The sequence below is a fragment of the Girardinichthys multiradiatus genome, chromosome 5, assembly GCF_021462225.1.
Source record: "Girardinichthys multiradiatus isolate DD_20200921_A chromosome 5, DD_fGirMul_XY1, whole genome shotgun sequence".
NCBI classification, from domain to species: domain Eukaryota; kingdom Metazoa; phylum Chordata; class Actinopteri; order Cyprinodontiformes; family Goodeidae; genus Girardinichthys; species Girardinichthys multiradiatus.
Window position 1 is genome coordinate 5,581,638 of NC_061798.1, and position 13,284 is coordinate 5,594,921.

The following is a 13,284-nucleotide window of genomic DNA, read 5'->3' on the forward strand; positions in this document are numbered from 1 at the left end:
CAATACCAAAGAACGCGGAAACGCTGCACTTTGATAATAGAAGACCTGAAAGAAAGCGACTCAGCTTTGTACAAGTTTAGGTTCATTACTAACAAAGTAGATGGACGTTATACTGGTGAACCAGGAGTCCAATTATATGTCTCAGGTTGGCATGTCTAAATGTTTAACACTGATATAACAGTTATCATTGTGCTGTATGTCAAAAATTACATTTATTTTCTTTCCTCACAGACCCACATTTAACTGTCGAAAAGTCATATTCAAGGCTGGAATGTTCCACCTTGTGTCTTTTACCTCCCCGTTCTACATATGTGTGGTACAAAAATGGAAAAACAATCAACACAGTGACGTCTGTATATTCTGGCCCATTTTCATACCTTGACAGCATGGCCTGCGCTGTTAAAGGACACGAGGACTTTCCTTCCCCTTTATTCTGTGAGTTTATTATTATTATTTAAATTTGGTTAGGGTTAGTTATAGTTTGATGATTTCCTTCATGTTTTACACCAAAGTCTGATTTACACTCATAAACTACAAAAGTAAAAATTATCACAGTGGATGAAACAAATGTTTATCTTTCAGGTACCGGCTACTACTGCTATAAAGTAACGTACAGTAAAGGAAGAATCTGTGCATTCAAAGGTTCTTCTGTGACCGTTGGTTCCTTTTACAATAGATTCAATGTCGTATCAGCATTCTGGTTCAGTCCTGGACGCAGTGAGAAATGGATGGATCCCTTGAACCCAGAGACCCTCATAGAAGACTCTCAGTATGCAGGTCGTGTGGATGTCACTTACACAACAGGGCAGTCCAACCTGACAATTACTAACTTAAGAGAGAGTGATTCAGCAGAGTATCGATTTATGTTCCAAACACATAGGTTTAAGTGGGGGAGTGATTTACATGGAACAACTCTAACTGTCACAGGTACTGATGAACATTAACTGCTGAATATTTAAACCAACCGTACAGTCTTATTTGCTACTGAGAGAATGTGGTTTATGACTCATGTGCTTCTTTGTGTCCTATTCCAGCTCTCCAGATTCAAGTGACAAAAACTTCAGCTTTGCAGGACACAACATATGCAGAGCTGAAGTGTCACAGCAGCTGCACTCCAGCTGTCTATCACTACATCTGGTTCAAGAATGGACAGAACCTTGGCCATACAGAATCTACCTATAAAGGCCCCATTAACATTACAGATAAAATCTCCTGTGCTGTATCAGAGCATGAGGAATACAGAGCTCCGGAAGTGTGTGAGTTGACTCTAAGGGCAGAAAAAACACACAATCACGCTGACATTTTCAGTTGTCACTGCAGGGATAACTGAAATTCAGACTCAGAGCTAATCTTTCTTAGGACAAAAGCCAGCAGGATGTGAAACAGCACATGCATAAAAGCAACAGAAAACCTGTTCTGACAAACTGACAGATCATTATTATTATAGAAGTATATTCTTATCCGGGGCCCTTGCTTGCCTTTCTCTGTCGCCCTGCATGACTGCTCATTTTATAAACCTTCACTGGTTGGGATGGGATTCTCAGTCTTTAAAGATTCCCCATTTTTTCTCCAAAAGTAAAGATAGTCATTGTGGGCAAAAACAGACAACTGGACATGTCTCCAAAAATGAAGGTCTTTGTCCCTTAGTTTGCTAACTTTAATCTGGCTTTTTATGTTGCTTTTGGAGTAATGGCTTCTTCCTCTCTGAGTGGCCTTTCAGACCATGTTGGAACTCGCTTCACTCTGGATAATGGCCAAAATTATCCGCTTCTTTCACCATCTATGCTTTCGTTCTGGGATTCTTTCTGGAATTTATGTTTTTGACATAGAACCCATTTTCTTCCTGAACAATATGATGGCTGGACATGATGTTTGTAACGGCATTTAACTGTTTGAAGAGGTGAATGGGGATCTTTTAGGCTTCTGGAAGTTGTACCCAATGATGTTTCAGACTTGGAGGTCCATGACACTCTTCCTGATATCTTGCCCCGATTTCTTTTCCTGATTTCTGATTTCTAGCAGCGAGTTCAAGGTGTTCCCTTAAAATACATCCTCAGATGTCCCTCTATTGAACTCAGATGTTATGAATTCATCTATGAGAAGCTTACAAAGCAATGACATCATTATGTGTGCCTTTCCCAATAGTTTAAAGGAATAGTAATCTTGGTGTATGTAGACTTCGGAATTTGAAGAAAGTAATTAACGGTTCTCCACATCTCCCACACCTGCAGACACAGACCATGACCAGTTTCCTACAAAAATCTAAAATAGCCTGTTATTTCCATCTTCTCCAGATGCTCCAGTTTCTCCTTCTGTGTCAGTCGATTCCTCAGGTGACATATTTGAAGGCAAGCCAGCAACACTGAGGTGCAGGAGTCAAGCTAATCCACCCGCTTACTACACTTGGTACAAGAAGACTAAAACTTCAGCTCTTCAACATGTTAGTGAAGATTCACAGCTTTTCCTGAGCTCCATCCAATTGTCTGACTCTGGAGATTACTGCTGTGTAGCCAAGAACCAGTTGGGGGAAAGCCAATCTAAATATCTTAATGTTGATGTGAAATGTAAGTAATCCAGCTGGTTTGACTACAAATTTTGTTTTTTAAGATTGTGCATCAGTTTAACCCAGGGAAATCCCTTCTGTCGTATTTAGGCTGTAGGTCTACATCTCCTTTCCAGGTTGTAGATTATGACTCGCTTTCACTGGCAGAGTAGAGGTTCTAGAACTCTAGCTCTTGGCTACTTTCCATGTACAGTAATAACAAGTCTCTCGACACATTGTCAGACGTTTCTCCTTTTCTCTTAGATGCTCCAAAGCGTGCAGATGTGTCACAGAGTCACAGGGAAGTAGTGGAGGGTGTTTCAGTAAATCTGACCTGTAGCAGTGATGGTAACCCAGCACCTAATTACAGTTGGTACAAAGACAACCAAATTATGCTTCAAGGACAACAAGGTGTGTATCAATTAACTTCTGTCAGGTCTGAGGACAGCGGCATCTACCATTGTCAAGCTGAGAACCAATATGGACTGATCAGCTCTTCATCTGTCCATATAAATGTGGAGTGTAAGTACAAAATTGGTACCATCAGAAAGTTTGTCTAAATACTTTTGCATAACCTTGACAGAGGAACCAAACTTGTAATATTACTGATTATATCCTGGAATGCCTAAGTCACCCCAAACCACCAGCACCAGTTTTAAATCAGACCTTTAGAGACTTTTTTGTATGGAGCCTTGTAACAAAGATGCAGTTTGTTCCAACTATTATACTAAACTGCATTATACTGTATATGCAATGAATTCCAATTTTTAAAATGTGAAGCTTATTTTTAAAAACATGTAAAATTTTGTTAATATTTACTACCACTCTTCTGACATATGATTTTTAAATTAGGCTGCTTGATAAAAAGTTGCTCTAAACATGAAGCATTTTTATGTTCCTTCTCCTCCAGATTCTCCAAGGCTTCCCTCTGTGTCTGTGAATCCTCCTGGTGAGATAGCAGTGGGTGGTTCAGTGAACTTGATCTGCAGCAGTGTTGCTAACCCAGCAGCTACCTATACCTGGTACAAAGAAAGCACAACTTCACCAGCAGCATCTGGACAAATGTTCACCATTGAGGCCATCAGACATGAACATGGTGGAAATTATTACTGTCAGGCCAGAAATAGCAGAGGACACCATAACTCCACCTTATATCTGATTGTGGTTTTAAGTAAGCTATTTTAATTAATTACAATGAATATATTTACTGAATTAAATGTTTTTTTTCACACGTGCACACACAGGTCTTCAGCATAAGGTCTGATGGAGCTAAAATAATATTTGGTTCTGCAGATGATCTTCCTGAGATTGTCAAAGCATGCAATGTTTATGATCCAGATGTGTAACAATCAAGAAACGGTGTGTTTGAATCCGTGTGAATATATGTCAAAGTTCTTTAAAAAAGGGGGTATTTCTCAAGGTAAATATGTTATATCTGCTATTTTAGAATTCATGAACCTTTTAATATAATCCATAATAATTTAGGAGTAGTTATTCCATTAAACAAGATTGAGATACTTTTGAAGCTTGGCTTAGATCTCGAAAATTTAGGCAGCAGCTCCAGCTAGAAGTTTGTGTTATTCAGTGCTTTTGAACTGCCACTTCTTTGAAACATATATGAAAAATAGTAGCTTCTTATTTTCTTTATAGCTAATTAATCCGACAAGTTAGTCAAAATAATCAATATTTTAATATATTCAATATTAAAAACTGAATTCTTTAAAGATGCTCATTTGCATCTAAAGCAATACAAATTAAAAATTTCCCATTTCTTCAGGCTGGCACAGAACTTCACACACAAAAAAATCAAAAACAGACATTTATCTTCACTTTGAATTTTTTCTTCTCAATGTGAACCCAACTTGGCGATGAAAACAATCTAAAAACAGGCTGCCCTAAGGCCTTTACCGTACCTGAGTTAAACATCGCTTGTTTATGTCTCTGCTGACATCTGGGTCCATCGTGGTGTGCATATAACAGTCTGTGGTACATCGTCTCGGTGTGACCTCTGTAAGGATTAAGGTAGCATGGGGGAGGGGGTTGAACTGAGAATATGCAGGATGTGGTCCAAATAAGCGGCTTCAAGAAGAGCGGGTCTTTGGAGATTATGATAGAGCTGTCATGTGAAAGGCTTTTAGACGGACTACATTCTGCTGTCTATACACATCTAGGCTATGTTTGCAAATTGCTTTACCTGTATTGTATCAGCTGGTACACGCCATGTGTGTGAATTACACCTTGTTGTTCCATATCCTTTGGCAGATCCTCACTGTTAGCTGGCTGGAAGTTTATACTTTTTATGCCAACTGCTAAAACAAGAAAGTCAAAGAACCATTTAATTTATTAATTCTGTGACTTCCTACTTCAACTTCCCTTTAATATTGTTTTATGTATTAATTTCCTTACTGGCCTGGCACTTTCCTGTCCATTTGCATGTTTCTATTTCTGGGAGTGTTAGGTATTCATTAAATGTTTATTTAATTTTATCCCTTTATCCTAGGTTCAGCTACAACTGCTGTTGCTGGATCCATCACTTTTATATTCCTCTTTGGTTTATTTTTGTCTGCCTTTATCATTTTTAGGTAAGCAGTTTAATTGTACTTCTTTACGGCTGTTGAATATCTTGTGATTCTTTCTTTTGCTAATTGATTTCCTGATTTGTATTTTTATAGAAAAAAGATGGCTTCAAGGCAAACTTCTGAGACCAGAGAGAGACCAGGAGTTATCTGGACAAACCACTCGGGTGTTAGTCTTCCTTTACATTAACACTTGAACAATGCTCGTAGTCGTACTCGTCGTCTTCCGCTTATCCGGGACCGGGTCACGGGGGCAGCAGACTCACCAGAGACACCCGGACATCCCTCTCCCCAGACACCTCCTCCAGCTCCTCCGGGGGGAGCCCAAGGTGTTCCCAGGTCAGCCGAGAGACATAGTCCCTCCAGCGTGTCCTGGGCCGTATTCTGGGCCATGGGACGTGCCTGGAACACCTCCAGAGGAAGACGTCCAGGAGGCATCCAGTATAGATGCCCGAGCCATCTCAACTGGCTCCTCTTGATGTGGAGCAGCACCGGCTCTACACCGAGCCCCTCCGGGATGGCCGAGCTCCTCACCCTATCTCTAAGGGAGTGCCCGGGCACCCTACGGAGGAAGCTCATTTCAGCCGCTTGTATCCGGGATCTCGTTCTTTCGGTCATGACCCAAAGTTCATGGCCATAGGTGAGGGTAGGAACTTAGACCGACCGGTAAATCGAGAGCTTCGCTTTTTGGCTCAGCTCTCTCTTCACCACAACGGACCGGCACAGTGGCCCCATTACTGCGGCAGCCGCACCGATCCATCTGTCGATCTCCCGCTCTATTCTTCCCTCACTCATGAACAAGACCCCGAGATACTTGGAGGAGGAGCTGAGCTTCATCCCAGCCGCTTCACACTCGGCTGCGAACCGCCACAGCGCATGCTGTAGGTCTTGGCTAGAGGGGGCCAGCAGGACCACGTCATCTGCAAAAAGAAGAGACGAAATCCACTGGTCCCCAAACCAGACCCCCTCCGGCCCTTGGCTGCGTCTAGAAATCCTGTCCATAAAAATTATGAACAGGACCGGTGACAAAGGGCAGCCCTGCTGGAGTCCAACATGCACCGGGAACAGGTCCGACTTGGTGCCGGCAATGCGGACCAAACTCCTGCTCCGCTCGTACAGGGTTCGGATGGGCCCTAATAAAGGGCCCCCAATTCCATACTCCTGGAGCACCCCCCACAGGGCATCATGAGGGACATAGTCGAATGCTTTCTTCAGGTCCACAAAACACATGTGAACCAGTTGGGCAAACTCCTATGAACCCTCGAGTACCCTGTAGAGGGCATAGAGCTGGTCCAGTGTTCCACGGCCGGGACGAAAACCACACTGCTCCTCCTGAAGCCGAGGTTCGACTATCGGCCGGACTCTCCTCTCCAATACCCTGGCGTAGGCCTTACCAGGGAGGCTGAGGAGTGTGATCCCCCTGTAGTTGGAACACCCCTGTCTACCAGTCCAGAGGCACTGTCCCCGACCACCACGCAATGTTGAAGGGGCGTGTCAACCATGACAGCCCCACAACATCCAGAGATTTGAGGTACTCAGGGCGGATCTCATCCACCCCGAAGCCTTGTCACCGGAGTCCCCAGCCTCTGTTTCCACCAGGGAATGCGTGATGGCAGGATTGAGGAGATCCTCAAAATACTCCTTCCACTGTCCGATAATGTCCTCAGTCGAGGTCAGCAGCCTCCCACCCCCACTATAAACAGTGTTGGCGAAGCACTGCTCCCCCTTCCTGAGGTGCTGGACGGTTTGCCAGAATCTCTTCGAGGCCAACCGGTAGTCCTTTTCCATGGCCTCACCGAACTCCTCCCAGGAGTTTTTGCCTCTGCCACAGCCCGGGCCGCAGCACGCCTTGCCTCATGGTTCCCGTCAGCTGCCTCTGGAGTCCCACAAGCCAACCACAGCAGATAGGACTCCTTCTTCAGCTTGACAGCAACCCTTACTGCCCTTGTCCACCACCAGGTTCTGGGATTGCCGCCACGACAGGCACCGCAGACCTTACGGCCACAGCTACGGGCAGCAGCATCGTCGATAGATGCGGAGAACATGGTCCATTCGAACTCTATGTCTCCAAGATCCCCCGGAATCAGGCTCCTTCCCCCCCAGCGAGGTGACATTCCACGTCCCTAGAGCCAGCCTAAGCATCCGGGGATTGGGCCGCTGAGGTCTCCACCTTCGTCCGCCACCCAATCCTCTTTGCACTGGTCCCTCACGGTTCCTCCTGCAGGTTCGGGATTGGCCTGGCCGGGTCCCACGAGGAGCAATCCGGCCACCAGGCGCTGTCCGGTGAGTCCCGAACCCAGGCCTGGCTCCAGGGAGGGACCCCGGCTCCGCCGTACCGGGCGACGTCGCGTGCCTCGATATATTAGTCCTCATGAAAGATTCTTGAACCGCTCTTTTTCTGACCCGTCACCTAGAGCCTGTTTGCTATGGGAGACCCTACCAGGGGCATTTGAGCCCCAGACAACATAGCCTCTAGGATCATTTGAGCGCTCAAACCCCTCCACCACTTTAAGGTGGCGGTTCAAGGAAGGGCTAAGTTAGTCCTAAGTTAGTCTGTCAGTTTATGGGAGGCTGTGGTTCTGCAGGGGAGTTTTGTTGGGGCTGGGCTAATATCAGTTCTTTAGATGGCTTCATAATATCAGCAACATTACTTTGCTCTTCTGAATGCACTATTTGTCATCAGCAGAACTCGGGCCAACAGCTGGAGACTCTATCAACTGCAGCACCCAGAATCAACAGATCAACAGATGAAGATAACCTTTACTATACTAGTGTAGTTTTCTCTAAAACTCAAGACGAACCTCTCTACTCCAACTTCATGCCAGCTGAAGCCAAAACGCCTCAAGAGGAGGAGGTAGATGTGGAGTATTCAACAGTTGTTATCAGGGGCACATCTAGGTGGGTCAGAATGTTGCTTTCTTTAAATCAATATGTTCACACATCTTATCCTTACAAATGCGTGTTTGTCCCTTTGCAGTATCAGCAGTCATGATGCTTCCGAGGAATCATGTGCACTGTACAGCACAGTCAGCAAAGTCAACGGATTATAAACAACAATACATCTGTGACTCCTGTCCAGTATTTTACCCACTAGTATTTGTTTCCTTTTCAGTTTATCAGAAAGCAAAAAAAGTAGATTATCTAACAACAAATGAGGTAAGATGGTTGCATTAACACTGTACTAGTATACATATACTCACCAGAACCTCTGGTACACTTTGCTAATACCAGGATGGGCCCCTTTTGCAGAATTGCCATAATTTGTTGTGGCAAAAATTTAACAAGGTGTCAGAACATTCCTTTGAGGTTTTGGTCCACGATGACATGATAACATCACACAGTTCCTGAACATGTGCTGGTTGTATTTCCATGATGCAAATATCTTGTTCCCCCAAATCCCAGAGGTTCTTTATTGGATTGAGATCTTGTGACTGTGGCAACCACCAGAGTGAACTCAGTGAACTCACTGTCATGTTTGAGAAACCAACTTGAGATAATTTGAGCTTTGTGGGATTATCCTGCTAGAAGGAGCCATTAGAAGATGGTACATTGTGTCATAAAAGGATGGACATGGCCAGCATCAATACTCAGGAACTGGTACTAAGGGGCCCAAACTCTGCCAAGAAACTAACTCCCACACCATTACACCAGCAGCAGGCTGAATTGTTGATACAAATCAGGATGCGTTCATGCTTTCATGTTGTTTTCACCAAACTCTGAATTTACTATCTAAATGTCACAGCTAGAATTGTGTATCATTGGACCAGGCAGCAAAATTTCCAATTAGTTTTTTAATTCAAATTTTCTAATTTGGGTGAGCCTTCATTGTAGAATTGAATTCCTGCTCAGTTTCCAGTTTGTAGCTCAAAGGAGAAGATCCCAGTGGCCTTTTCCCGCTCTGCGTCCAGAGATCAAATTGTTTCTTTACGGATCATATGTCAAAATGTGGACCATGTTATTAGCAGACCATATGGGGAATGGTCTGTAAAGAGTAGATATGATTGTTTGTGTGAAAACCTCAGTAGATTAGCAGTTTCTGAAACATTAATACAAGCTTCTTTGGCAACAGCAACCATATTATATTTACTTAAGTAACTTAAATCTCCTTTCTTTTCCATTCTGATGCTTTTATCTTCAACAAGTCGATTTCACCAGGTCTGGCTTCCTACGTGCATTGAGTTTCTGCCATGAAATCATCCAAATCACTATTAGCGTTGTGAAGAAATTCAACAGGTGTACCTAATAAAGTGGCCAGTGAGTGAGATGTTTGTGAATCTCATTAACTACACAGATTTGTACGGCTGAGCTTAAGTCTTTGTTTTATGTTTATTTTTTATTGACATGATTGCTCTTGTTTTACTAAGCTGTTAAATAAATATATATTTATTAGACAATTATTGTCCCTATATTTCCTTTACCATGATGGCTACATGCTTGTTTAGGACTTGGGGAATTAACAAAATCTAAATGAAACTGGCAATACAATTTTCTATGAGTTTTACAGAAAAATACCCCAAAAAACATCATGTTCAACATTGCTCCAGATTTAAAGTATTTCTTTAATTTGACCGATATTTTTTTGCTGGCTGGGGGTAATATTAACACTTCGGATTGACCCCGGTCCGAATCCCGTCTTGAATCTGGTAGAGAATCTGTGGAGGGAGCTAAATATTAGGATGATGACAAGAAGGACTTCCCAACTCAGAGACTTGGAGCTCTCCACCAAGGATAAACAATCAAAGACCAGTCCGCAGCCTCCAGAACGTCTGGAGAACGAAAATCCTGTAGTGAATTTTGAGTTGGTAGCCGCCGAGTCGACCGAGGGGCACCGGGAGGTGGATCAACGCGTTCCGACATACAGTGTGAACGAACACACAGGTGAGACAGAACCAACTAAGTAGGCGTTTTGTAGAGGCCTGATAATAAACAAGGGTGTGTGTATGAATGCAGAATCACATGATACACTCAGTGAGACAACCCGAAACCTTGCTGGTGTTAACATAAAGTTGTTGATTGCTGAGATGTGTCATGGGGAATTCTGATTTGGACATTAGGTGCCATCAAATCTCATTCTAAAACTCCTGCAATCTCCGAGAGTAGAACTCAATGCGGAAAACCGGATCAAAACTAGGTGTTTGATAGAAGCCTGTTTTCCGGGAGATGTTGGGGGCCCGTTGATGAATTCTGTTTTGATTTGATGGTACAAAAAAAAAATATATATATATATATATATGTGTTAGATAAAAAAAAAAAAGAGCGGAGTCCAAATAATAATAATAAACTAGAGTAAATAGGATAAAAGTATATAAAATAAAGCACAGAGAATAAAATAAATAGTGCCAATATAAATTAATAGAAGTAGAACTCAGTTCTTAACAATAGTTTTAATAGTTTTGTTGTGGAATTTCCTTATCAAAGTGTGAGAGAAGTTGACTCACAACAAGAGAAAATCCGGACTTTGTCTTTATAAGTTTTATTCAAAGGCATTAAGCATTTGAAGACCCTGTCACCAAGCAAGTCAGTTAGGCAGAGCCACGAACACCATTTACACACAGTATTTATACCAAACATGACGGTGTTATCTCAACTTCAAAGAGTCTGTGTTTTATGGTCCTAGACCCTCCTTGAGTTCAGAGGTGACAAAGTTATCTACGAACAGACCCATCTGCACTTTCTGAGGCATCACCCTAAAGCATGGGTTTTAACCATTAAACTTCTGATAATGGCTTTACAGCTTCCTCCTCTAACACGGATGTTCTGAGGAGTGAGGTAACCTAAAGGTCATACACTTTGGAACACTTAATAAAAGAATTTCCATTACAACTCCTTTCTTCTGATTACAAGATAATCACAACTAAAGGAAAATTCTTCAAAACCATCACCCCTCTCAGCTAACAGATAATCCAAAGCCTGTTTAGTTTGCAAACTCATCGTTCTAAGAGCTTGCTGCTCCTTGGTCAGAACAGTGAAACCTTCCTCTCTAATAATGGGCTGATTGAATTATAAGTTGTGACTGTAGGTAGTAAGTGAGCTAGATAACATACTCCAGACCAATTAGCAGGCAGATACAGATATGATCTATTTCCACACATCCAAACCATGTTCTTAGGGCATGAGTTCTGTTGGATGGGTGCAAAAACTTGTTATCACTCATGTAAAAACTTTGTGTTGCAAGGCACCTGCACTATGCCTTCCTCCCTGTGTGTGTGAGATCATTGTTATCTTTGTGAGAACCAGCCTCCTTTCTGTCTCACACACACACACCCTGTCTGTCTGAACTGTCTGTTGAACTGTGCATATAAATAGAGAGATAGGGTGTCAAAAACTTTGTAGTTTCACTGCAAAGTGGGCTACCCTTGCTGCAAGTAACTATGACTGTATCGTTCTTACCTCTGAGTTGACTAAATAATACCTAACATTTATTGGTCCTTCGAAGCCGGATTAATTCAATAACCTTATTTCTCTTTGCTTTAACAGTGACTCTGGGATCCGTGGGGGAAGCCTGACGTCGAGCGAAGCACCGCTGCACAGCCTCCTTTAGCCGGAGTGGCTGAAAGTCCCGGTGTGTGTGAATTCACACCTGGCCAGTGGGTTATCGCCTTCCTCGGCGCGGGGTGACTCTCACAGGGTACAGAGAGTCACCAAGAAGTCAACTCCGAGGTGAGACAGTTTTAAAATACAGTTCATAGGAAAAGTACTTAACAGTCGTTGGTAGTGCGTCGCCGGTAAGGACGCTGCATTCGGATGGTTTTATTCCACCGTGAAAGGAATCGTGTCAAATTTGGTACAATCCCGCCGTGAAGGGGATTAAAGAAAACGACTGAGGATTATTCTCCTGCTTGGGCACACACACACGCTCACACACACCCACACACACATTCATGGATTACTATCTTTGTAAGGACTTTTCATTGACTTCCATTCATTTTCATTCGTTTCTATGGCCTAAACCTGACCCAACCCCTAACTCTTTGACCATCTTAATAGGAGGCAACTACTGGCGGCCATTTTGTGTTGAGTACTTAAACAGCATGTACTGCTGTTCCAACAGCTGGACAACAGTGATTAAATTTAAAAGGCAATTTCATAGACCTTGGCATATAGGCTGTTAGCGCATCAGAACCTGGAACAAATCTCCATCAGAACCAGTTAGGAACCCTCCATCAGAACCAGACCCAAACTCCAGCAGAACCAGGAACAAATCTCCATCAGAACCTGGAACAAATCTCCATCAGAACCAGTTAGGAACCCTCCATCAGAACCAGACCCAAACTCCAGCAGAACCAGGAACAAATCTCCATCAGAACCTGGAACAAATCTCCATCAGAACCTGGAACAAATCTCCATCAGAACCAGTTAGGAACCCTCCATCAGAACCAGACCCAAACTCCAGCAGAACCAGGAACAAATCTCCATCAGAACCTGGAACAAATCTCCATCAGAACTAGTTAGGAACCCTCCATCAGAACCAGACCCAAACTCCAGCAGAACCAGGAACAAATCTCCATCAGAACCTGGAACAAATCTCCATCAGAACCTGGAACAAATCTCCATCAGAACCAGTTAGGAACCCTTCATCAGAACCAGACCCAAACTCCAGCAGAACCAGGAACAAATCTCCATCAGAACCTGGAACAAATCTCCATCAGAACCAGTTAGGAACCCTCCATCAGAACCAGACCCAAACTCCAGCAGAACCAGGAACAAATCTCCATCAGAACCTGGAACAAATCTCCATCAGAACCTGGAACAAATCTCCATCAGAACCAGTTAGGAACCCTCCATCAGAACCAGACCCAAACTCCAGCAGAACCAGGAACAAATCTCCATCAGAACCTGGAACAAATCTCCATCAGAACTAGTTAGGAACCCTCCATCAGAACCAGACCCAAACTCCAGCAGAACCAGGAACAAATCTCCATCAGAACCTGGAACAAATCTCCATCAGAACCTGGAACAAATCTCCATCAGAACCAGTTAGGAACCCTTCATCAGAACCAGACCCAAACTCCAGCAGAACCAGGAACAAATCTCCATCAGAACCTGGAACAAATCTCCATCAGAACCAGTTAGGACCCCTCCATCAGAACCAGACCCAAACTCCATCAGAACCAGGAGGAATTCTGTATCAGGACCAGTTAGTCATCCACTATCAGAACCAGGTCC

At 43.4% G+C, this 13,284-nt stretch overlaps 1 protein-coding gene across 2 annotated transcripts; it reads left to right on the forward strand.

Moving 5' to 3' along the window:
* The first annotated feature begins 319 nt into the window (after nt 1-319).
* Nucleotides 320-9,512, forward strand: LOC124867917 (B-cell receptor CD22-like). Of its 2 annotated transcripts, XM_047364607.1 has the most exons (10): nt 320-435; nt 677-927; nt 1,035-1,256; nt 2,295-2,564; nt 2,807-3,064; nt 3,453-3,713; nt 5,043-5,124; nt 5,215-5,287; nt 7,802-8,016; nt 8,096-9,512. In XM_047364607.1, the coding sequence occupies exons 2-10, from the start codon at nt 729-731 to the stop codon at nt 8,166-8,168; spliced, it is 1,653 nt and encodes a 550-aa protein (XP_047220563.1). In that variant the 5' UTR covers nt 320-435; nt 677-728; the 3' UTR covers nt 8,169-9,512. The 2 variants fall into 2 exon arrangements, with proteins under 2 accessions (XP_047220563.1, XP_047220565.1); XM_047364609.1 differs by lacking the exon at nt 320-435 and having other exon boundaries at nt 670-927; nt 7,805-8,016.
* The last annotated feature ends 3,772 nt before the right edge of the window (nt 9,513-13,284 follow it).